Source organism: Pholcus phalangioides, unplaced genomic scaffold (genome assembly GCF_987345545.1).
Source record: "Pholcus phalangioides strain wild (caught in Gottingen) unplaced genomic scaffold, Ppha-v1.0 ptg000039l_1, whole genome shotgun sequence".
Classification (NCBI taxonomy): domain Eukaryota; kingdom Metazoa; phylum Arthropoda; class Arachnida; order Araneae; family Pholcidae; genus Pholcus; species Pholcus phalangioides.
Window position 1 is genome coordinate 5,745,757 of NW_028301625.1, and position 26,868 is coordinate 5,772,624.

General features: G+C 35.2%; 1 protein-coding gene across 1 annotated transcript in view; it reads left to right on the forward strand.

The window, feature by feature from the left end:
* LOC149065493 (semaphorin-5A-like) overlaps nt 1-26,868 on the forward strand; it is a 91,176-nt gene that overhangs the window by 47,498 nt on the left and 16,810 nt on the right. Inside the window, exons 3-11 of the mRNA XM_089254058.1 lie at nt 11,502-11,601; nt 13,732-13,840; nt 14,246-14,344; nt 15,725-15,938; nt 16,283-16,371; nt 20,525-20,724; nt 22,183-22,318; nt 24,920-25,035; nt 26,589-26,790. Of these exons, the coding sequence (XP_089110184.1) occupies nt 11,502-11,601; nt 13,732-13,840; nt 14,246-14,344; nt 15,725-15,938; nt 16,283-16,371; nt 20,525-20,724; nt 22,183-22,318; nt 24,920-25,035; nt 26,589-26,790 (1,265 nt within the window). The remainder of the gene's footprint in view (nt 1-11,501; nt 11,602-13,731; nt 13,841-14,245; nt 14,345-15,724; nt 15,939-16,282; nt 16,372-20,524; nt 20,725-22,182; nt 22,319-24,919; nt 25,036-26,588; nt 26,791-26,868) is intronic.

Sequence of the window (26,868 nt, forward strand, 5' to 3'; positions counted from 1 at the left end):
CTCAATTTAATAGACTCAATAGTATTGTGGTGAGTTGAAGCCAATACATTACAAACGATCAATTCGGTTTTATTTTAACCGCATAAAAAAAACGCACCCATCATCATCAACGCTTTGATAAAAGGGCGTTGTCCCAAAAATGAGAATATGTTCGACTCACTCTGTTTACCGTGAGCGAGTGTAAATTTTTTTCCCTGTAGCAAAAACTACTCGCATCTAAAGTAGATGATGACCATCATGATTTATGGTCTTTTCTGGCATAGAACCGCTCGTAGATGGAACTTGATGTGTAGGTACATCGGATAGAATATACGTCGCCCTGTGTTCATTACACGCTGTCATGTCAAATATTTGTCCATCCCTATCATGTCATTATTCAAACAAAGTTACAACTAAAGAAAAACATATACAGTACTTAAATAAAATTGACCTAACAAAATCTCATCGATACATTTCTTCAAGTTTATTTGAAATTTATAACGATTGTGTCTGAGCTGTCACCTTTCTTACCGTGAGCAGCGTCTCTACACTACCTAAATTATTCCCTCGGCAACATGATCATGACACACACACACACACACATATATATATATATATATTAATTATGTGTATAAAAGAAGACCGTAATCCCCCATAATCGGCACGTGATCGGATATGAGCGTATATCCCCAGGGCTTTTTCAGTGATACTCTTGCAGCGAGTGCGTGTCTCGCGTTGCCCATTATTAAATGTGAAGGTTGGTGAGGAGCTTTTGGCTGCAGAATCATGATTTATGCATTGCCAGCCAGAGAAAGAGAGCGTGTGTGTGCTGTATAAGGGGGAGTCTTGTTTTGCAGCGTATAATTTCATCTTCATTATCTGTGTTGATTGGTGTTTTCGGATGGGACTTGTATTTGCACTGCTTCTACACTCATTCCACGGAACAAAAAACTAAAAATCAAGTTCTGCCTCTTTTCATTTCGCCCCGCTTCAAGAACGGCTATAAATCTTTCATTTTAAAAGCTCGAGTACAATATGAAAACTGCAACTGTTTTCTCGCATTGGCGTTTCGAGGAATATTATAATAAGACAAAGAATTTTCAAAATTTTATCATTTAAAGACTTGAACTAGTTCTTGAGATGCTTGATGAAGAGAGAGTTCGTTTCTGCTGCTTAATTTACGAGAGTAATTAATTGACTCGGAAAAATTATTCTGTGTTTGTCTGATTCAGTTCAAATAAAATCAATTCCCGTATTTGAAATGAAGCCGTTGAGGTTTGAACTTTACGCAGTGACGAGCCAAACTTTTAATTATTGCCACGACTTAATACCGTCTCGGAAAAGGAAGACCGTCCTGTGAGATGATGTCTTCAATTAGTAGAGGTTGCCTGCTGCTGTTACTGACATACAGCACGAAAGGGTTCAGATTCGTCCGTATTGTCAATAATGAGTTCGATGCAACAAAATTAAAGCCATTTTTCGTTAGAACTTGAAACAGTTTGATAAAACAAACTCTAATTTCCTCTAGGATGCTTCAGAAGCTAGCTAAATACTAATCCGGTTTTATAACTCAGCTGATTTAATTAAACGATTTATTGTGCCCTATTAATCAGATGTGCAGTTTGTAGTGTCGATAGGCGAACGAAGTTTATCGGAATTTTTGTCTGTAAAGACATATTTCTGTCAATTTATACAAGAACTAATAACTTTCAAAACCGATTGCAACAACACGCGACCGTGTTGTCTCACGCATAATGCGTCCAGAAAATGAGGGGAATTGCATAGCACAGACTTCATGCAAAATACTAATTATTAATTGCTTTATCTCAAAATTCCAGACCGGAAGCTTCCGGAAAAATGATTATCTTCCAAAGAACAGATCATCAGAAAAGTTTACAAAATATCTTGGTCCTCGGTAAACAGCATTTTGTTAGCTACTTGGAACCAGATGACAATATTAACTGGTTAGTTAGTTCATCAACTGCAAAACGTGATGAAGAAAGGTCGTGCAAAATTTGCATCAGCAAAGATGTTTCGCAGAAACAGCCGTTCGTTTTATAACATTGTACGTCTTCCAAACTAAATTACCTGAGAGCTGAGACAGAGCCTTACCCTTAATAAGCCGAATAGTCAATTTACATACAGCCTTACAGTGAATACTTAAGAATTCTGAGTACGTCACTTTTTAAATGGGATGCCCTTCTCTCACTAACGATCGTGCTTCAAGTAGTTCGAACGGACATGACAACAGTTTAGCTTCAACGGATCACATCGGCTTCACGGTCCTTACATAATAATTCGATCACTTAACACATCCAAATAGCAAAGTAGTTAGATGGCAGAAAATGTAGTCTTTGCATGTAAAGTGCTTTTAATTTAATATATGGCATACACACGATCCAGTAAATGCAAAGGGAGTCTAGCAACACCAATATACAATTCAAAAAGACGTTGTGTGTGTGTAACGTCTTTTCTTCAAAAGACTTTCACATCGATGAATTTCGATGAGAAAGACAAAAAAAATATATTTGGATATAAGAAAAGAAATTGATATCTGCAGTCTACTTTGATATGCAATTCTTTAGTGAAAAATAAAACGTCTTTTCGAGTGGAATAATTACTAGTTGTATACAAATCTTTCTATAATTATGAAACGTGATAATTTAGCTTGATCGTTGACAGATGGCGATAAAATAAGAAGTTCTCTTGCTTATTGTACGATAATGGTTCGTTGGTGAATTGATTTCTGGAGCAGGAAGAAAAATAAACGAGAGTTTGAAGTTTTTTACCCCCCCCCCCCCTCACTCATTGAAGGCATCACGGTATTTCTACTGATTGATAAATTTTAAAATGTGGAGTTTATTGTTAATTTTTTTAATTACATTGACCTACGTAGCTTTAAAAGAAAAGATATTTTTATCAATTACATTTTCGGTTCTGAACTATACAGTAGATGTGTGTTCCTCAATCTAATATCTTTCTTATTCATAAAAATATATTGAGGTGACAAAATGATGAAATATTAGAGTCTGTACCGCTCATAAAATAAATAGAAACGAAACAAACAAAATAAATAAATAAATTTCTATAAAGACCACGTTTCTATTAAAAAAAACCAACTTTAACATGGAATGCATATTAAAAATAACTAATGAGTAATAGACTTTCTTCAGTCTAGCGAGTCAAGAAGGGTTAAAGGTTCCCATCGTCAGGGTCTGAACCCTACGGGGAACAGTTTACCCGAACACGTCCAATTACATTGACCTTGTCGTTCATTCTTTAGAGAAAAGAAAAAAGAGAAGGCAGACCACCTTGGGAGCCAAAACGAGTTGAGACATTCCACGTGCATCATTTGCTCATCTTGATTAAGACCGAGATGTTATTTTCTATCTTCTGGCCGCTTAATCTGGATCAGCAATCGTTATTGCGTTCGTCATCTAATTTGTATTCGGGCCATGGGGGCCGAATCCTTATCTATCGCTCAGCGACTCAAACTCAACGCGTTCGTGATAAACGAAATTTAATTAGACAAGAAGCGGTTCGAACAGGATGACGGTGGTGTGAGAAGTTACTTTCTGCTCTTTTCCTCATTTCTGTTTTAGTGCATGATTAATTCTCCCCCCTCCCCCAGTGCTATAGTATGAGGTAGCCTATCTATCTGAAACTCTGAAAGTACAATCCCTTATCGTGCCTGAATTTCCACTGCCATTACTTTCCTTACTTTCCATATTCAATTAAGTATATTCAGTCTTATATATATATAACAAATGCTGAACATATAATTTCATAAAGATGACATCTTGGGTATTAAAAAATAGAATAAACACCTTTTCTGATTAATAGACGTGCAACACCAGTGCAAAATTAAGTGTTAAGTTAAGTGCGATTCTTTTTCAAAAACCATTAACCGTTTTTATTTTTAATAATATAATGCGATCTTCACGTATTCCCAAGGGGTTAGCATGATCCGTCCAGCAGTATTAATTCTTATCACAGAAATCCTTTCTCCTCCTCGCCTCATTTAAACTCAAATAGGCATAAGTGCCTGAGAGATAGGAAAATTTGTGTTAGGCATAGAAGTGACAGACTTTTCGCATCAAGATTATGGAAGCTCTAGACGAAAGCAGCCATGAGAAAATCTGTGAATAAATTAGAAAGTTTGTATTTCCACAGGCTTTTACATAGCATGTCTTGCTCACACATCGCACAGCATTGTAGATGAATAGCTGATTAATAGCTGCCCATCTACAATGCTGTGTCAATCTACTGCTGTTGCAATACTCCATCACTTGACGTCGTATCTCCAAGCGAGATTGAAGCTGACAGGGCCAACCCTGGAGCTAATGCTTTTTGACTTTTTTTACACCATAAATAAATGCAAAAAAAATGTGCTGCAAACAACCATGGCAAGTTATTTTAGGTATACGAAAATCATCTACACACACATACACACGCACACACAGAATTTGAGAAATCCTTTTTTTCGAACCGATGCAAGCCAATCAAATACAAAGTTCGATACTTGAAAATTTTGAGAGAAATATGTCGTTAGTATGAAATGTTTTTTAAATACCGCAATTCCATGTGAAAAACGTTACAGCTTTTATATAATTACACGTATTCTTTAATTTCAGCTAGCACTATTTTACGTGTCAGAAAATTATACATTAAGTATTCGATTGAATCGAACACCGACTCAACTTTGAAGGACAGCAAACACTTTTTCTTTGGCATGATAATATTTACTTAGCTAATGATGCAATTATTATAATCTATTGGTGAAACAATGGATTCAGTGAGTGCAACCAATTTTTTAGCCAGTTTTCGGACCCTTAATATCGTAGCTTTTAGTTACTTTTCCTTTTTTATTGATCATAAATGCCTTTTTTTAATGCCTATTTTGCACGTTTTTGGCGCCTTTTGGCCTGTCTATTTTGACCATTTTTGGTGTCTAAGCTTCCGGACTCTGCGTTATACATAATACGTTTAACCACTTTACGATCGAGGATGTAATATTGCATTCAATCGCCGGTGGAATAAATTCAAACAAGTTTTCTCTGTTTTCTTTCCTCTCCTCATCATCGCGAAGCTTTGTTGTAACCCTATGAAAACAAATTTACCCCCGTTTATTTATATACTCCTATTGGTGATTTTTTTTTGCTTATGTGATGTATCCTTCTACTATGAGAGCGAAAGAGGACAGATAGGGTGAAGGTCAAAAAAGAGAAATCTACTTCGTACGTACTATCTTGTCATCTTATCTATTATACTTTTTTCCTTTCATTAGTTGTTTTTCTTCCTTTTCTCCTGCCCTCTTTTCTAACGTGCGGTTAGGTTAAGACAAGGTTACCAAGGTTTAAATATCTTTGTAAAATAATTAAAATATCGAAATAAAATACGTTTATGAACTATCATAATCCATTTCTGTCAATTCTAAATGCTTGTTGAAGGTTAGTAACTGAAAAACCCCTGGAAGAAATTCCTTGTTACCTTCCTCCCGAACCTTTCGTGCCCCCTCCCCCCAAAGGTCGATCCTGCGTACGCTCCTGCAAATGAGTAATAAGTATCCCCCCCCCCCCTAAACGTCAGTGAAAGTATTTTTTTGAATACAGAACTGGTTATAATGTTACCTATATATCAAAGTTTTGCACTTTGCGACATAGCCAACAAAAAGAGAAGTATCGATCTCTTTCAGTTGCGTTTCAGTCAACTCTGGTTTTTCCTATGAATCATGATCTGCGTGTTTTATGAGTTCTACGTTGTTGTTTTGAGCACGAAACCTGACTAGAGTCATGATAACGGCCAGGGAAATAAATCGAATTTCATACCGATAGTAGTCTATATTCTCTCTCTCTCTCTGTGTATATATTATATTTTCTTTTTCCCAAATAACCCTAACAGAAAAGTTTCAAACAATATCTATTTGAACTACTAAATAACTTTTTCTTTATACAGAAATAAATACCCGTATTCTTTTCGGTTATCGCATTCTTTTTCTCGTTTGTATGTATAAGTTGATCAATATTATGACCTCACTCAATTACCAGTATTTTAGAGAGATTTAGATGGCTTTTTTCTCAGCCAGAGATATCAAGGAAACAGTTATTTTCCGGATATTATGCTGAGGTGAGCTCGGAAAGAAAAGTCATCACGTCTCCGCCGGGACTCGAACCCAGGCCCTCTTGCATACCGGGCAAGCATGCTACATCTACATCCAGTGGTGTAGATGGTAGCATGCTTGCCCGGTATGCAAGAGGGCCTGGGTTCGAGTCCCGGCGGAGACGTGATGACTTTTCTTTCCGAGCTCACCTCAGCATAATATCCGGAAAATAACTGTTTCCTTGATACCAGTATTTTGTTTTCAATTATATGGAATTCACCTGTTGATTTACATCGATGCCGGCTTCATTACATTTCTTCTTAAAAGCAAGAATCGATTTTCTTTTCAAATACTGGGTTAGAGATTGTAGGTTTCTAGATAATAAAAAGCCGTTAAAAATTGCGGAAAATAATTCGAAGTATTCACTACCTACAGATTTAGAATTATTCAAGAGCGCAAACGGAGGGAACGGCATATGTTCGGTGGTACTGCTCTGATAATGGTGATGATTCTACTCACTAAAAATTGATATGGCATTTGCTTTGTGTGAATGCGAAATCATCACTTATATTCTTCATTTTCAGTTGACCTCTTATCAGCACTTTCAAGTGGTGTATACCAGTGGATGCTGTACTCATAATATGAGTTGTAGTTCAAACTGCTTGCAATGTGCGATTGCATATTTCAAGACCGCTAACATCCTGGAGCGAAACCGTGGGCTATGATTTTACAGGTGCCCCTTTTTCGTAAATTTATAGGGTGAAAAATTTAAAAATGATATTGTTGATCCCGAGCCTCCGGGCAAAAGCCCTGTCAGCCTCCGCACATAGAAACTAGAATATAACATTTGTGTTTTAGCTCCTTATACATACATTAACTCTTGCTTACTAAATTCATCTTTGCTATATATTTTTCAGTTCAACGATCTTGACTTAGACAAGAGTTTTTCCCGTGTGATGGAGTTTCCAAATATATCCTCGGTGGTGTTCTTCTCTTCGTGGGTCTGAGTTACTGGTGGAATCTGTCAGTGGGGTAGCACCTCGTTGTACACGATACTAGAAAGAGAGTGAGAGAGGAATAAGATGCTATTTCTGGCCTTGTTAAACGTCGTCCATTCAAAGTTGATTTAAAATGCAACCTCGTTGAAACCCGAACTGTTTGTTTTGACGCTAACTTTACTCGCAAACGAGGCTTCACGCTGTCCTAAGTGCATTCATTCTCTTGGTTGCTCTTGCTTGTTTTAACTGCTTTCCCATCAAACTCGCTTATTTACTTTTTTTTATGTTTTCAGTCTTGTTTTTTTCTTCTTCACACCTCCTTATGACCTGAACTTTAAAGAGGATGAAGTTTGTGGAGGTCTACCCCGCGCATCGCATTATTTTTGGCTGTGTGGATAAAACATAACGTTTTTCGATGATTGACTTACTTTGGTGATTTCAGTTGGACCTCTTTTGGAGTTTATTTTTTACATAATTTTTTTATGTGTTTTGAATGTATTGTGAAATCTTTTCGGTTTTTAGCTTGATATGTATTCAGCGAATTTTATCTTCTCACGCTGTATGACATCTGCTGAGGTGGATTCATGGTTTTGCCGCGTGTTTTCAAATTGTATTCGTATACAAACTTTATTGCCTTCCTGTTCCAGTCAAATTTTTTACCCCCCACCATTCATTTTCCACCCTGGACCATAGTCCGCTTACTCTCCTGTAAATATGTCTCTGGATCAGTATAACTGAAAAAAAAATGCTTTATAAGTCATAGGTACTGATGGAAGAAGTCACGTATCGTTTTTCCTGCATATATTTCGCGCATTGTACGTTCAAAAAACACCAGATTTATTCAATCCACATTGATATATTTATGCGGAATTTATGCCACTGCGTATTTATCTATGTAGCTTTTTTTTATTCTGAGAAGTTGGAATAGGAATAAATACTTTTAAAAATAGTCCGTAAAAAATAACTTTAAGCAAATAACAGATGCGATTTCTACGAATACACGATAATTACGCTTCCATTCCTTAAGATTTCATTATTAGTGAATAAAAGTTTCATATATGCGGATTATACAATCAAATTTTCTCCTCAAAGTAGTGAAATTCACATCTGCAATTATACGAAGGGAATTACGGTACTTGGGAAGAAACGTGACAGCTGTACACAGTATTCGAATTCATTGGTGGTCCGCGGGACCAATAGAGAAAAACTTCACACCTTACTCCCAGCCATAGATCCACGGTGGATTTTTTATGGCTTTTTTGAACCCTCTTGGTGGTATATCACTTTTCTAAATGCATATATATATTGGAAATTAATTATTACTTAAAACAGATTTCGTTTAGCTTACCAGCAGGTTCTAGTATAATAAACGGTCCATAATAAATCACTTATTCACGGACCAGTCACTTTTATTTTTCAACTGTGACGCTGCTGTACATATGTAAAGTTTAAAATAACTATTCACAACTCATCGCAATTCATTCAAACTTGGGAAGATAGTAAATAATAACAAATAAATAAATATATTGAAACATAAAAATTGAAGCGGTGGTAATAGAATAATAGATAAAAAGTTGAAAAAAAATTTTGGGAAAAAAATTAATTTTGGAAATATATTTATTATTCTTTTGTCTTTCTAAAGAATTCATTTTGTCCGTAGTTGTGCTGTCATAATTATCATTTTAAATGACGATCCGAGAGAGATCTCTCCTTTAAAAAAGTCTCACCACGGTGAACGACGGACCCACACACACAATGTGAAATTACACTCAGAAATTAAACTCGCCTTGTATTTTGACTTAGTTTATTGCAAGTATGCTGTTAACATGTTTAAGTTATGTATAAGTTTCGATGATGTTGCTTATTTATATATACTGTGGTACACATAAGTGAAACAAACAGTGAAACCTCTTTGACGGTCCACTGCTATAAAAAGGCTATCTCTCAATAGGACCAATTTTTTCTAGGCTAAAATTTTTCCCTTACATATTAGTTCACCGCTACTAGAGGCATAGGCGGAGATATGAGGGGGAGGCATGAGGGAGCATTTCCCCTCCAGCGTCAAAGACGGAGCTGACTGATCTAGGGCATATGCGTATTTGACTGCACCCTATGAACAGAAATCATCATCATACCCCCCCCCCTCCCCAGACTTTCAAGTCTATGTCCCCCATGACTAGAATACCACCTCTTGAAAAGTCAATTTTCTGTGAAATGGAGAACACCCTACAAGAATGAAATATGCAAGAGAAAAATTTATGGTGAGAACAGGTCCACGGATTCTCTATGCCCATAAAATGAAGGCCATGCAAACTCCTTTACAAAATATTATTATGCGTATAGCATTGCACAAACAATGAATTAATTGAGAATAAAGACTTACAGGGCTGTTAGGGGTCGTGGTCTGCTATTTCTTTCAAACGTTTCTCCCGCAGCTGTGGTGAGTATCCTCAGAGATGAGTCTGGTACTACCGAGTGCAGATGACAACAATCTATAGAAGGACATCTCGTCGACAGTGCCGTCTTAATGCATGGGCCCACCCGGGTACCTCAAGAGGAGAGGAGCATCACAAAAATGAGAACTAACTGATATTTCCGAGAATTTTCCAAGTAGGGCCTCAGGAAAACCAATTGGCTCGGGGGCCCATGACACTCTTAAGATGGCCCTGGGGGGCAAAAATCATGCGTTTTAAAATTTAAGGAGGCAAAGTAAAAAAAAGAATGGTCCTTACTTAGAAAAATATAATAAATTTTTTTTTTTATTGAACTATGAAGTTTCTCTCATTCTAGAGGTGTACCCCCCGGTAGTCCAACAAAAAAGGGGACATCAGGATTTCAGAGATGATTTGGTGGGGCATGGGCTGAAAAAAGGCTGGGAACCACTGATATAGAGTTTTTTCTCTAGCATATTTCATTCCTGTATTGCTTCATTTTATTATTTGTAAGGCAGAGATAGACTTGAGAGGTGAGAGAGGGGGTGCATGATCAGATAATGTCAGTACATATATACACATGCATATACACTGAAGAGCCAAAAAAACTGGTACACCTGCCTAATATTGTGTAGGGCCCCCGCGAGCACGCAGAAGTGCCGCAACACGACGTGGCATGGACTCGACTAATGACTGAAGTAGTGCTGGAGGTAATTGACACCATGAATCCTGCAGGGCTGTCCATAAATCCGTAGGAGTGAGAGGGGGGTGGAGATCTCTTCTGAACAGCACGTTGCTAGGCATCCCAGATATGTTCAATAATGTTCATGTCTGGGGATTTTGGTGGCCAGCGGAAGTGTCTAAAGTCAGAAGAGTGTTCCTGGAGCCACTTTGTAGCAATTCTGGACGTGTGATGTGTCGCATTGTCCTGCTGAAATTGTCCAAGTCCGTCGGAATGCACAATGGACATGAATGGGTGCAGGTGATCAGACAGGATGCTTACGTACCTGTCACCCGTCAGAGTCGTATCTAGACGTATCAGCGGTCCCATATCACGCCAACTGCACACGCCCCATACCATCACAGAGCCTCCATCAGCTTGAACAGTCTCCTGTTGGCATGTAGGGACCATGGATTCATGAGGTTGTCTCCATACCCGTACACATCCATCAGCTCGAAGCAATTGGAACCGAGACTCGTCAGACCAGGCAACGTGTTTCCAGTCCTCAACAGTCCAATGTCGGTGTTGTCGGGCCCAGGCGAGGCGTGAAGCTTTGTGTCGTGCAGTCATCAAGGGTGCACGAGTGGGCCTTCGGCTCCGAAAGCCCATATCGATGATGTTTCGTTGAATGGTTCGCACGCTGACACTTGTTGATGGCCCAGCATTGAAATCTGCAGCAATTTGCGGAAGGGTTGCACGTCTGTTACGTTTAATGATTCTCATCAGTCGTCGTTAGTCCCGTTCTTGCATAATCTTTTTCCGGCCGCAGCGATGTCGTGGATTTAATTTTTTGCCGGATTCCCGATATTCACGGTACTCTCGTGAAATGGTCGTACGTGAAAATCCAAATTTCATCGCTACCTCGGAGATGCTATGTCCCATCTCTCGTGCGCCGACTATAACACCACGTTCAAACTCACTTAAATCTCGATAACCTGCCATTGTAGCAGCAGTAACCGATCTAACAACTATGCCAGACACTTGTTGTGTTATATAGGCGTTGCCGACCGCAGCGCCGTACTCTGATTGGTTTCATATCTCTTTATTTGCATACGCATGCCTGTACCAGTTTTTTTGGCTCTTCAGTTTATATTAAGTCAGTAGAACCATACCCTTCATTGTTGCTGGGAAAAATCACCCCATGACCCCATCCCCCATATTTATTTCCATGGAGACAGTTATAGCATAAGTAAATAATTTATAATATCATTTTCATAATTCTGTAGTACTCCCTTTAAGTTCCAAAAGTTGATTTATTTCTGCAATTTCAGTGCTGCTACCAACCATGGATAATTTTACCCGTGAAAGTGTTGTATCATTTACTCAGCTTCTATTTGACATTCCACGATACCAGTTGATTGTTGGATCAAGGTTCGTTTAAAATAGTATTTATTATTTTGTGTTAGTACATGGTGTGTATGTTTTGAAAGAAATTAACAAACTATATATATATACAAGGGCGTACCCAGGATCTGAACTAGAGGGGGGCAACTCTCCGATACTAAATTGATACATCTGTGCTGTGTGCCAATTACTACACTTTAATTTCTCTTCTGGGGGGGGGGGGGAAGGGCCAGCTACCCTCCTCTGCCCTTCACTGGCTATGCCCATGTATATATAGATGAAATGGTTCAAGATGGCAACAATTTAAAAATTTTCATTTTGAGTTATGCACATCATGAGAACGGTGGAAAATAAGAGTGGATATAGAGCCACCATTTAATTTATTAAACGGTGAGCCCTGCAACCCTAACTCTGCTTATTCACTCCCCACTGTAATTTAATATGAGCCATTTCCCATCGAGTTCCAAGTTAATCTTTAACATGCTGATATCTCAAAACAGAGAATTTGGAGTTGTTGCCATCTTGAACCAGATTGCTGATTTTGAAAAAACATGGTGGCTGCAAGAGAAGACTGAAAAAAAAAACCACATAATCTTTTCAATTTTATTGCATTATCAAACCACATCTCACATTAAAAATTTTGGCAAATCCCCAAACAATAGAAAAATAGTATGACGTTTCTTCTTTTATAGAAAGGCTAAGATAAAAATAGAAAAAGGAAAAATACATGTACTATTTTATTTAATTATGAAGAAAAATGAAATTAGTGACAACTCGATCATTCATTTATGTTCATTTATGTAACTAAAGATGTCTTTGAACCTTTCATTCATATCAGTTAATATTGAGTTTGATTTGTCCACGTTTTAGACTATAAGACTATATTTTGGGCAGGATTTTATGGAAAAATTAAAGTCATGAAGTTACACAGTCAACTTTTCTTAAATCAAACTCCAATACTTAAATTTAGTTTTAAATATCTAAAAGTAATTTTAATCGCTCATTTAAAATATTTTCTACCAAATATTGAATAGCTCATAATAGTAATATCAATTTTTCAAAGCACTTTGATATATCAGTTTTACCCAATTATATTTTTTGAATCACTATTGATAATTTTTTTTATAGATCTGAAAAACAAAACATTCATCTAAAACTGGTTAAATTTTTTCATTATTCTAATATTATACAAAGCATAATTTGTGTAATGTATATTTATCAAATGTGTAAATAAGTCATTTTAAGCTTCAATTCATTATGAAAATGTGTGTGTGACTTTATTAATAACCATCAGATGCCAGTGCCGTCTTAAGGCATGGGGCCCACCCGGGCACGGCCTGGAGGCCTCAAGAGAAAAGGGGGGGGTCTCACAAAAATGGGATCTGGTTGAGATTTTCGAAAATTTGCCTGGTAGGGCCTCAGAAAAATCATTTGGCCCAGGGGCCCATGATGCTCTTAAGATGGCCCTGTCAGATGCTATGTATGAAGTATTTCTTAAATACAATAAATGAACATGTATCACTAAACCCAAAATCAAACTGTCTATTGAGTGTATCATTATCAAAGGAGTCTATTTTTTTTTACCTATGAGCTTCAAGATTTTTCATCAAAACATACAATGATTGCACATTTACTATTTTTTTATATTATCAAGTAATGTTAATATTTTTTGAGCTTCTTCTGTGTAGGTGCAATTTTTCTAAGTTTCTGTTTAAAAACTGAACTTTTCGTAGTGAAACATTGTTACACTGGACACAACACTGACGGTCAAAGGATTCACTTATGTAGACTCAATAATACGTAAATTTTACTTATTAAAGAAAACAGTCAAGCACATAACATGTATTAGGAAACAATTGAAGCAGCTCTTCTAACTTGATCCTTTTAGCTCCAGTAGCAGAAAACTATTTACATAATAAAATAAATAAATTCATTAATTACATAAGTAACTTCATAAAGTGATACAGTTGTAGATTTTTTTCATTTTCTTTTTTATATTGGCTTTAATGTGTTCCCACAAATATTTTTTGTTCCTTACATTGATTGCTCTGTGTACATATACTCATGTAAATTTACTATTGTGCTGATTTAATTTTTGCCGATAAAAAAATGTCAAGATGATTGCATTCTAATTTCATGATCATATGTTATTTACAGGGATTATTTATATCGTTTGAGTTTAGAAGGTTTAAGAGTGCTAGAAGAAACATATTGGCCATCAGCACAATCAACAATTAACATGTGCCGTCAAAAAGGGCAAACTCAGGTAATCAGTCTGAATATAGTGATAAAGAGATAAATTTTTATTAGTTAATGTAAAAAAATATTTTTATAGTGTAAACATCAACATTTAATAACTCAAGACTATTGTGAAATTCTGTTGAACCTAACACCAATAAACTGGATATATTAATATTGCTTATTATAATATTATTCAACATTATATTTTTTCATAAATATTTTATTTTTCTAAAATAAAAGGCTATTGCAATAGTTTTTGCAATATTTTGGTATTTAAAATAGTCTGAACAATTTTTTTTTCAAAAATGTATAATAAAGTATATGTTACAGTGGTAATTTCTAAATTAGTAAATTAAACTCTGCATTCTGCACTGTAACTACTGCACTGTATATATTTAGTTTTGAAAGCATAAATGATTTATTATTACAGGAAGACTGCCACAATTTCATTAGAGTTTTGCTGATCCACAATAATCGTGTTTTCGCATGTGGAACCAATGCTTTTTCACCTGAATGCACTTGGAGAGATGTAAGTTCATTATTTTCCAACCCTGTGAGCTGTTTTTATAACTTCCCTGTTCTGCATTATAACTGCCAGGACAGCAACTGGGGGGTTGCAGGCAGGTCTGGTGCCTTGGCACCAGGACCAGAAGGGGGCAAATTTCACCCTTTCACCTCTCCTTCAACATTACAAGGGGACGCCAAAATGCATGCTTGCCCCGGCTGACCACGTATCTAGTTGCAGCCCTGATAATATACTGCGCTCTCTCTCTCTCCACAGTGGCACTTCCATTTTCGACCCAACTCAATTGGTAGCAAATTGCTGTGTGGTGATATGACTGCCATAGGTGTGTGCGCAGTAATGCAGTAGTAGTAGAAATCACTGAACTTTCTGTAAAATGCCACCCTTTTTCAAGAATAACATTTTTCCAATCTTTTGCAGCTATAGTTGAGGGGAAGCAGTTGCTTCCCCTCAACACTGAGGATAATAACAGAAAAAAGGAAGAAAAAAATACTCTATCTTTTTCTATTATTTATGCTGTACCTACATCCCTATACTACCTCAAAGAAAAGGAAAAGAAAATGTTTCTCTCCTTCTGTTAGGAAACTTTGAACAAAGCTGACTCCACCTACTGGCAGTTAATCTGCAGGTTGGGGACAAAAAACATGTTTGTGAACCAAGCTCCCCCCCGCCCCCTGTACAGAACTAGCTGGGCAAGGCATTGCCAAAATAAGACTGCTTTAAGGACACGAGTTATATTGGCATTGTGGATATAAGGGTTAAACCATGCCTATTGTCAAAATAATGTGCTACTCTTATGCAGATACAGAGGGGAGAATGATGGGGGTGATCTACCCCATGCTTACTATACTATACACACCCATGGTGATTCCCCCTTCAATCGAAAAACTTTTGTGCACTTATGGTGCTACTTTACCTAGGACTGAGCTTATTCTGTCTGTCGTTACCACACACATGTTGAACTCGTGTAAATCTCTACTGTTGATATTTTATATAATTATAATAAAAATGTAATAATTTTAAGTATTATGATAAACCCACCCAACAATCATATAGTTAGCACATAAACTTCCAGACGAGCAAGTCTAGTTCTTTTATTCCAGCTGGTTCAAAGATGGAATCAGCTCTAAGTCTCTGGCTCTCATCCAGTTAACTTGAATGATTATTTGTGAATTACTGCAGTGCACATGCATAGATTGCATTAGGTTAATTATGTTATTTACTCTGTTTTTGTTATTCTATTTCAATCTTGACTTTCAACGAATGTGAAAACACAAAGAGGTTTTTCCATCTTTTCTGACATTTCATTTCCAGTTTCCTCATATTTTCAGCTGTCATGCACATGCATTTTCATGCGTTCCTTTTTTTTATTTTTTTTTATTTCAGATAAATTCATTGAGCTATGTGTTTGGTTGGGAAGATGGTGTAGCAAAATGCCCTTACAGTCCCCATACAAACAGCACAGCACTAATGACTGCTCAGGGAGATTACTACATAGCTTCAGCTCTTGACTTCTCATCTAAAGATTATGCAATTTGTAGAATAATGGGCAAAGAGCCATATATTAGAACAGTACAATATGATGCCAAGTCATTGAATGGTTTGTTTTTCATTCTGAAACTTCATGCATGAAAATACTTATCATATATATATATATATATATATATATATATATATATATATATATATATATATATATATATAATAACCTAATATATATATAAACTCTAATTGTTTATTGAAAATTTCTATTTTTTTTATCATTATTTGAATTTCAGTTTTTAAAATTAAAATAATAACAATATAATGGAATTATTATTGTTGTCGTAATTTTTATGAGCAAGCACATTTATTAGTAAAAAGTAATCAATTGCACATCAATTAATCTTCGTAATTTTTCTTTTAATATAATGTTTTTACATTATAGTGTTCTTTATTTTATAGAACCAAGTTTCATTGCATCATACGATATTGGGAATTTCACCTATTTCCTGTTTCGTGAAGTGGCTGTGGAATATATAAACTGTGGAAAGGTAAGATATCAAGTTTTATGAGATACAATATTCTTTTTTGATACATAGCCAATTAGGACTGAGGTGTACTCAGTTTGAAAACAAAAGAAATATTCATGGCCCATATAGCTCGAGGCAGCTGACGAAAGAGATTTATAACCACGTTTTAATAGAAAAAATAATGATCACAATCAATTTTTTTTCTTCAAAATTAACATGTTAGTGCTGAAAGTACAATTGTGGATTTTTTAGGCTTGCCAATGCAATGTGTATATGTCTGCACTCAGTGCCGCCTTAATGCACGGCCCAGGGGCCTCAAGAGCAGAGGGCCCTCACAAAAATGAGATTTGATTGAAATTTTCTAGAATTTACCTGGTAGGGCCTCAAAAAAGCCACTTGGCCCGTGGGCTCATGATGCTCTTCAGACAGCCCTATCTGTGCTACAAAATACACTGAAGAGCCAAAAAAACTGGTAAACCTGCCTAATATTGTGTAGGGCCTAATATTGTGATTGTCCTGATTGCAGGGGGGAAGGAATGTTGTTCTTCAAATTTTGTAATGTGTGAGGTTTGCTTGTGTGTACACTCTGCACCTATCCTTTGTGAGTGCTTTGATACATTTCTGAGATGTGAAGCAGGGTCTCTTCAATCCTTCAATATTCAATTTGTACACTGTTTCTCAGAACCTTCTCCACCCCATAAAAAGAAATCAAAGCTTCTGAGGTCTGGGAATCTTGGGGCTCACGTGTACGTGAACTCATCACTGTATGTGCTATTTGCAAATTATTTGATCATTCCACTCTACAAAGCCAAGAGATTAATATGTCCAAATATTTTACGGTTACATGCATCAACTATGGAATTATTAGCAAATTCATTGGGACGATTCTATAAGAATCACCCAGAACATTTTTTTTTTTTAATACATTTTATTTCAAACTGCTCTCAAAACTAGAGGCACCAACATGAAGCAAAGCAAGGGGGGCTGAAAGTTGCTGGTTGTCCCATATACTATATGGGACTCAAGTGTGTATGCAGGAGAGAGGAAAGGTGCATTGCATTGTTATTTCAGAAATTATTGGGGAGGGCCTGAAATGGTCTCCTATGTTCCGGCAGCTATGCTTTCAACCCACGAGAGATGTGGCAATTTACCATCATTTCATCCATAGGCATAAAAATATTTGAAATATTAGGAAGGGGCCCAAACACAATATTTCTATGGGTATTATGGAGATTTTTACAAATATTAAGAAGGGGAGCGCTCAGGACCATAAGTTGGATACAAGTTTGTGCCTACAATTTCATCATAAAAAGAATGCAGGATTGGGCCGACTAGATAGCATTCATTAGATTTTCAAAATCTATGATAACATATTCCTTTTGTCAGTTCCCATCAATGTTATCCTGTTGTGGTCCTTGTGCTCTGTCAACTTCAGTTTTTAGTGTGAAGGAATTCCAGTTTTTTTTTGCACAAATCATCTGTACTACATCTAACTAGTAATGCAGCTACGGAATCTAACTGGCTTTCATACCTAAATTCTTTTTAATTTGTTACAATACTGTGACAACAAAGCTAACTGGATTGCCAAAAATTTCGTTCATCGACAGTTTGTAGTGCAGTGTATTGTGTCTTTTCCCCACTCTGTAAACATTGTTTCTCAGCACACCTGTCATTGTTTCTCAGACCCAGCCTTTAAAACAGTGTTTCCCCAACTCTTGTCTTTCAAGTGAACATGTATCTGTGTCTCCCTAGAATAATCTAATGAAAAGCTGCTTCACTGTATTGAGTAGATACACATTAACAAGAACAGTGCATGTGGCATCCCAAGGAGCTACAGTACACACTTTGAAAACCATTGCTACAAAGATGTGCCCAGAGCAGCTCATGTGTAATAAATTGTGTAAATAAATAATTATAGCATAAATAAATAATATGTTTTTGTATCCAGTTCTGATTCTTTGCTTGGGACTTTGACAGAGGAGTATGAATTGTTCTTCGACACACCATGTCATTGTCAAAATTTAACACTTGATCAACTTACCATTATCACAATTCTTTAAAACCACCATTCTTTGTGCATTTCAATCTTCCATAGCTATCAAGTATCCTGGATTTCTACTACATCTCCCGAATTTCGACCGTGATTGTAAAAACAACCCCTACTCTTTTTGTTATAAAATAATTATTCCCAAACAATTTACATGGAAAAAAAGTTGTTTTCATTTTAATCCATGAAATGGCATCACAAGCATAATGTAAATTGTCAAATAACAAAAGAATGTGTAATTTCTGGAGGGTGAGAGAAAGTTTGCCAAACAGCCAGCATAAATTTGGCCTTTCAACATCTGAAATTGGCAAAATGGTTTATGACGGTTTCGGACATGTGTCCCATTTTGGACCAGATGGCGGTTTCTTTGGTGCTGTTATTTGATTTGTAAGTAGTAATGCAGGTAGTCTAATTTAACCTACTAGTTGGGGAGGATTGCCAACTTGGCGCTAATCGACGAGGGTTTGTATGACGACAAGCTTTTGCAAAGGGGAAAATTTTTCACAATTTTACTTTTGCTAATGAAAAATCCTTACATTGCTTTTCAAAAATATATTATATTTGTTTCTGTATGGAATTTGGATCCATGCAAAAGCCTCCCTAATACTCATTCTCCAAAGTTGGCATGGCTATGATCTTCTTCTTTTACCGGAAAAAGTTACCAATTATTTAACTTACCATTATCACAATTCTTTAAAACCACCATTCTTTGTGCATTTCAATCTTCCATAGCTGTCAAGTATCCTGGATTTCTACTACATCTCCCGAATTTCGACCGTGATTGTAAAAACAACCCCTACTCTTTTTGTTATAAAATAATTATTCCCAAACAATTTACATGGAAAAAAAGTTGTTTTCATTTTAATCCATGAAATGGCATCACAAGCATAATGTAAATTGTCAAATAACAAAAGAATGTGTAATTTCTGGAGGGTGAGAGAAAGTTTGCCAAACAACCAGCATAAATTTGGCCTTTCAACATCTGAAATTGGCAAAATGGTTTATGACGGTTTCGGACATGTGTCCCATTTTGGACCAGATGGCGGTTTCTTTGGTGCTGTTATTTGATTTGTAAGTAGTAATGCAGGTAGTCTAATTTAACCTACTAGTTGGGGAGGATTGCCAACTTGGCGCTAATCGACGAGGGTTTGTATGACGACAAGCTTTTGCAAAGGGGAAAATTTTTCACAATTTTACTTTTGCTAATGAAAAATCCTTACATTGCTTTTCAAAAATATATTATATTTGTTTCTGTATGGAATTTGGATCCATGCAAAAGCCTCCCTAATACTCATTCTCCAAAGTTGGCATGGCTATGATCTTCTTCTTTTACCGGAAAAAGTTACCAATTATTTAACTTATCTTTTCACAACTTTTTTTTTTATATTGCTTCACAGTACTCAAAGCATGCTATTCTTAAAAATTCTTTTTGTCTTATTCTTTGATAAAAACCTTCATAAGTCCTCCTGGTGAAGGGATGATACATCCAAAAACTCTCATATAAGCCATGAGAGTAACTGTAATTACAACAGAAACTATATTTTTATAAATACTTGTGCAAAAATAATATTATTTTTGATGAAATTTGGAAACCACTGTAATGACATTCAAAATTACCTTAAGTATATTTTTAAACTTGTCACCTGTTTTTGTTCTTCTGAGGGAGTCTAATGACATTACTGTTTTGCAGCAACTGGTGGCAAAAGTGTTGATGAAGCTGTCTGTATTGCTACTGTTTGTGTAGAATACAGAAGCGTACTGTGGTAAGCCTATTTACAGGGGCAAAACATTCAACTGAATGATTGACTAATCAATTATTATTTTCTTGTGGTGAATGATTACTAAAAAGTGTATTTTCTAGTAGTACTAACAATGCCAATTTAGAAGACATGTCAACAACAACATAAACTTGGTGACATGTGACGATAATGGTACCTCTGGATGTAATGATAATTCCCCTACAATGATATTTTTTAGTGCACATAGTATTCTTATATTTGTATTTCACTGCATATATACATATTTTAGTTACTGTATAAATCAAAATAACAATTTTTCTTGATAGAATAATAATAGTGATGAACCACTTGAAAGGAAATTGATGAATTTAATGATTATCTTTCATAGGCAATTTACTCGAGAATTGGTCGCATGTGCAAGAATGATCAGGGTGGAGAATATATTCTAAAAGACAATTGGACAACATTTTTGAAAGCCAGGCTAAATTGCTCAATTCCTGGACCATATCCCTTCTATTTCAATGAGATACAAGGTGTACATTACATAGAAAGTGAACAAATGATGTATGCAACTTTCACAACTCCAGAGTAAGTTTAAAAAGCTTCATGTAACATTTTTTAAGATAATTCGCTCAGCTTCAATGATTCTATTTAACTTTTGGGATTTTCTATTTAACTTTTTTTTTCCATGAAGCCAACTTTAATAGAAAACCAAAGAGATATTAAATGCAAGTTCTCAATTTCTGTTCTTATGGTTTAACCACTTAAGAGGTTTGAGAATGAGATATATCAGCCCAGTACAAATGGAAGAAATACATTTCAGCTCTCCTTGTTTTCTTTACCTGTTCTCTCACCAACCTGAAGCTTCATCGTAACCCTATGTGTGAATGGAAGTTGTTATTTTCTATCTTTCTATACTCCTGTTTACAGATTCCCCCATTTAATGTATCTTTCTACTATACAGGCTGATTCAAAACTCAATGTACAAACTTTTAGTGGAGGTAGAAAACACAAAAACAAAACAGAATTAAATAGGAATGTATGACCGGAAACTTCAACTTGATAGCTGGAGGATAAACGAAGCTACAAAAATTACAAACCAATAATGGGTGGAAAAACTCTTTATTCAGTGATACGTTACACGAGGACAGTACATGTACACATTAAGTTCCACAGCAAGTGCTCAAAGTTCTTACCATCCACAGTTATGCATGCTTAAGGACGGGCCATTTTATCCACTGGAAAAATGCCAGGTATTTTTGAAGAGGTTCGGTGATCAATGCGCCGCCGTTGTGAAGCATGCATAACTGTGGAGGGTAAGAACTTTGAGCACTTGTTGTGAAACTTGACATTTACACGTACTGTCCTCGTGTAAAGTATCGCTAAATAAAGTTTTTCCACCAATTATTGACTTGTCATTTCTACATCTTCATTTATCCTCCAGCTGATCAAGTTGGTGTTTCCAATCATACATTTCTATGTGATTCTGTTTTGTTTTTGTGTTTTCTACTTCCCCTAAAAGTCTGTATGTTGAGTTTTGAATCACCCTGTTTATATGCTACTGCCAAAAATCGAAATTGGCAAGTTTGTGAACTGGTCAATTTCATTGAAAATTGTTTGCCAATGTTTGAATTTCTGGCTTTGGAAAGCCAGTTCATGAAGTGGATGGTGATCCCTGGCCAGTATTACATTTTTAGATCATATGGTTTTTTCACCCAATTATCAGTAAAAGATAAAAATGAGTGACAAGATTAGATCTGATTATCAATTCAAGTGAAAAATTCTCTAATTCTAGTTTTAATTACTTTTTCTTTTTAGTTTTCCCTTTATTGATCTCAAAATTTCTAATGCAGTTTTTTTTTCCTCATTTGACTGATGAAAGAATGTTTTAGCATTTTGCCAAGTTGAACTTTTGACTATATATTTCTACTATATACTCTTTTTTTTCAGTTTCTTGTATTCATTAGGACACAGTATTTTAGAATTTTGTGCTGTATTTGTAAATATTCACGTAATTTAATAACCCAATTTTTTTTAATATTTCAGAAATAGTATATATGGTTCTGCTATTTGTGCTTTCAATTTTTCTGCTGTTGAAAAAGCTTTCAATGGACCTCTTAAGTATCAAAGTAGCCCAAGATCAGCATGGGAAAGAAAAACTGTGACCCATAAATTATTCCAGGTAAGTAATCAGATTCCACACAACAATTAATATCAAAGAAGTTTTATCAAAAAATGGATTGTTCATTTAAAAAAAAAATTTAGTTACTGAGATTTTTAAACATGTTCCTTCCACAGACATAGAATTGTCTGGTTTTATAAAACATTCATTCAATTCATTTTCAATACCAAAATACATAAGCAGTGTCAAAAGTTATTAAATTAAATTTTTTTTAGTTATTGGTTTTTTTAAATTTTGAATCAAGTTATAGCTCTTAATGATTAAAAATATGGTTTATATAATAATATATATGGTTATAAAATATGGTTAGAATAATAAAACAAACATCTCTGAAATTGGTGTCAAGCTCTTACATTCCTGTACATTGTAATGAAATCAGCTGTTATTTTTATGCTTATTGAAAATGACTATTTCCTGTCCTAACAAATTCATTAGAGTTCTGAACTGTCTCTAGTTCTAATGTTTTTATTTTTCGTTCATGCTTAACAAAATTTGCTAAATTTGAGGATAAAATTTTCATTTGTTCTGATTGTTTTTTTCCTGAATGGGTGTTTTCAGAAATGATGAGTTACTGATTCTCAAAACATTTTGCGAATGTGGAATCGGTTGTTATTTAAACGGATGCTATTCGTGATCACAGCATTTTTCTGCAATGACTTTTTTCCAGAGCCCCCAATTTTGCACCCCTCCTGTAGCAGCATCCAGTGTGACTGCATGGGTCATATCCCTAGATCCATAAAGGGGTGGATCTAGGGATATGACCCATGCAGTCACACTGGATGCTGCTACAGGAGGGGTGCAAAATTGGGGGCTCTGGAAAAAAGTCATTGCAGAAAAATGTGGAAAAATTGTTTGTCTGAAAAATTAAAACCATGAACTATATTATATGGAATAATTTGCAGAGGAAGCTGCAATTTTGATGCATATGCATGGCGTATAAAAATCTGAGTTTTCCAGGTCATATTTCTGGTGTGGCTCAGATATCTCACATAGGTGAGAATTTTTTCTTGAACTGTCTCTGTGTCATCATATTTTGTACAGCAAATCTATATCACAAAAAAGAGCACAATAATATCATTTCATCAAAAATTCAGTTTTTTTTTTAGATCTATCAAATTTTATTATTAGAGGCACAAATTAAAAGTTAATAGTCAATATGAATTTAAAAAAATATAAATATTTATTACATATGTACAAATTTTTCTTAACAAAATCTCCATGTCAATTTCAATTTAAATATAGGAAGTTAATATTCTTCATGAATCAGAAGAAAAAGAAAAATATTTGTTATATGAATATAAATGCAAAAAAAAGGGTAAATTTCCCAACGAGGTGGCTGAAAAAAATTATGCCTATACAGGCCCGTTGCCAAAAATTTCATTCAGGGGGACCAAAGTGATAGAACAATAGATTTGACCATCTTTTTCCCTTTTTCTGTCATTTACTCACATTTCGGGGGAGGGAACCAGAGCTCCAAGTCCCTTCCCCACTACGGCCTTGTGCCCATAACAAGTATGGATGCCAAATATAACCAAAATACAGCAACCCAATATAAAAGCATATATCACTAAAGAAAAAAAAATATTTTTTTTGCTCATATTGCCCATAAAAAAGTTTATGGTTGTCTTATCTAAGTATGGATAGCTTCTTTTGATTTATCTCACTATGTCTATCATACTTCCTTTTAAATGTATCAATTGTGTTAGAATTCATGACTCCCGGACATAAGCTATTCCATTTATTAACAACCCTATTAGAGAAACACTCTTTTTGACACCACAACCTGGAATTTTCCCTTACTAAGCAATGCTGGTAACCCCTTGTCGAAGCAATTGATTGACGTGCATTAATAACTTATGTTGCATCCTATCCATCCCATTGAAAATTTCAAGTACTTTGATCATATTCCCCCGACACCTGCATTCCTCCAATCTAAACATATTCAAGAAATCAAGTCTTTCTTCATAGCTACATATACAGAAATATATATATATATATATATTGATATCATACGGCCAACTTTTCTATTCCAAGTTTAAAAAAATCATTCTCTTGCTTTTATAGACATAATTTTCCAACTGCTTTTACATCATCATTGGGGCAGAAGCAGGTGCTAGATAAATGTTTCCTGAGAAGAAGAAATGCATTGTAATCACTGCAGGCCAAATTCTGAGTGTAGAAGGAATGGCTTCTTACTCAAAATCTAAGCCCACTTTTGATTTAGCTATTTGAATTCCATACTGCACAGTTATCAATAACACAAGCTGTTAAAACACTTCTATTTAACATTTGTGTAGAAATTCCCGTACCAGCTTCTGTAGATAATAATTGATTTATACCAGCAAATAATTGATTTGTAGTTGCTGGAACTTTTTTTTTATCAAGCTGTGTGAATCTGTTGAAAACTGTAATCACATAACCCAGTGTCTAAAAGATTCTTTAACCTACTGTAAAATTTTTAAAGTAGGAAAAACTGAAAAAAAGTATATATATAACTCTAGTAATTAAAAAAAAAAACTGGTAGTAAAATTTTACATTTCACTTTGCAGCTGATGTCTTTGAATTTTTCTCAATTACTGAAGTTTATACTTTTTTTTTCAGTGTCAAACACCAGAAATGTATCCACAGTACCTGCTTGATGCAGAACAATACCAGTTGACAGATGATGCTGTTCAGCCTGTTTATTCAAAACCGGTTTACAAAAGAGAACTTGAAAGGTACTTGTAAAAAACACTCATAAAAGTGGCTTTGATGTTATTTACAGTTGATAGGAATTTCTCAAATCAAATCATCAACCCCTTGAATGGTTTTTGCATAATATTACATCACAAGTTGCATGGAAGAAATGTAAACCATCATTTCCTTTCACTGCTGTTATTATGCTGATTGTGTGTGATTACTCTAATTTATCTGATTTGATATTACAAGGTAACCCTACAAACCCTCCTTCTCATCTAATCTATTTCACTCACTCGCTCGCCCACCTACCAGAGTTTTTCACTCAAAATCTTCTTTCTTTAAATTCACGGGCAAAAGTAAACATATCATGATGTTATTATTATTATTATATTTTACATTATATACACATTTAAAAATAAATATTGGGATGAATGATGTTTTATTTATATTTGGCATCTTTTTCAGTAACCTCACTGCGCAATTTGCCTGTTGTGATTTTTGCATTTGTATTACATTATGCTCCATAGCAATGCTTGCTGCTTATTTTTGAGGTGAATTACACGCCCTCACCTCACTTACTTTGATACCTTATTCAGTTTAACGTGGTTAATTCAATTAATTAAGCTCAAGGAGACTTCAGGAGCAATTCAATTATCCAGAAATTTGAATTCACCAAGTTCTGCTGTGTTTACTATTTAATAAAATTAATTATTTTGTTCTGTGACTGACTTAGATGTGCTAGAAGTTAGAAACTAGTAGCTGTAATTGAAACTGTTGAAGACAGAAATATATGTACAATTCTAAACAAAAATTATATAAATGATACATATTCTGCTTTACAAAGTTAGTAACCATTCCTGAATGTTAAACTTGTTATATCAGCACTGAGAACATGCTATTTTCTCTTCTTTGATTATAGTTGGGAAACATGATGCTTCACACATCTTATCCTTGCCAGAAAACGTTTTTGATGAATATTGCCTAAATAGATATTCCCTCTGTCTTTGTGTACTGTACAGTAGTGGATTCATTGCTTTACTCCTGCAGGCTATTCCAATTTTGCTGCACTTTTTCTAATCTAATTTAATGCATTTAATGTTCTTGACCCAATTACCAGAATTTGCCTCTGGTACTGTATGTGTATATATCTGTATATATACTGTATCTCATATATCATCTTCCATTACAGTGGCATATCATCTTCCTCCCATTTCCTTGATGTAATCATAAGTAATTTTTGGTAAATTTCTGCATGGAGAAACATGAAAGGCATTGAGAGAAGGGAGAAAAATTGAAACATTTGAGGGGGTTAATTATCTTTCAGGAGGATTATTGATTGAAAGATAAAAGTGCAGAAAAGACTGCAATAAAAATGATTGATACAAATTTTGCAAATGATTTTTTGTTCTATACTCATATGCATCATAAACATGATGCTAGTGGAAATTGGTAAATGATAAAATACATTGTTTTAATTGGCTATGTATTTAGTTCTCAAAATATCAGTTTTACTTTTTTTTAAAAGCAATTCGTTGGCAAATGTTTTGTATTTTAAATATTTATGAGATTTTATATTTTATTTTTTGTTCAGGCTGAGTGTGATAGTTGCAGATGTCGTAAAAACAAATTCTCAAGAAGATGTACATGTTTTATATGTGGCTACTTTTGATGGTGTTATTCGAAAACTTGTTGTTTCTCCTGATTCTGGAGACAGTTGTTTGATTGAAGAGCTTCGCATATTTCCAGATGGTCTAGCTCCTAAAATCAGAGTCCTAAAGCTACTTAAAGATACAGTTAGTAGATTTAATAATTTTCTGCAGTTAACAAATGCCACTTGATTGGTTTCTTTTCCTTATATGGTGGGAATTTTT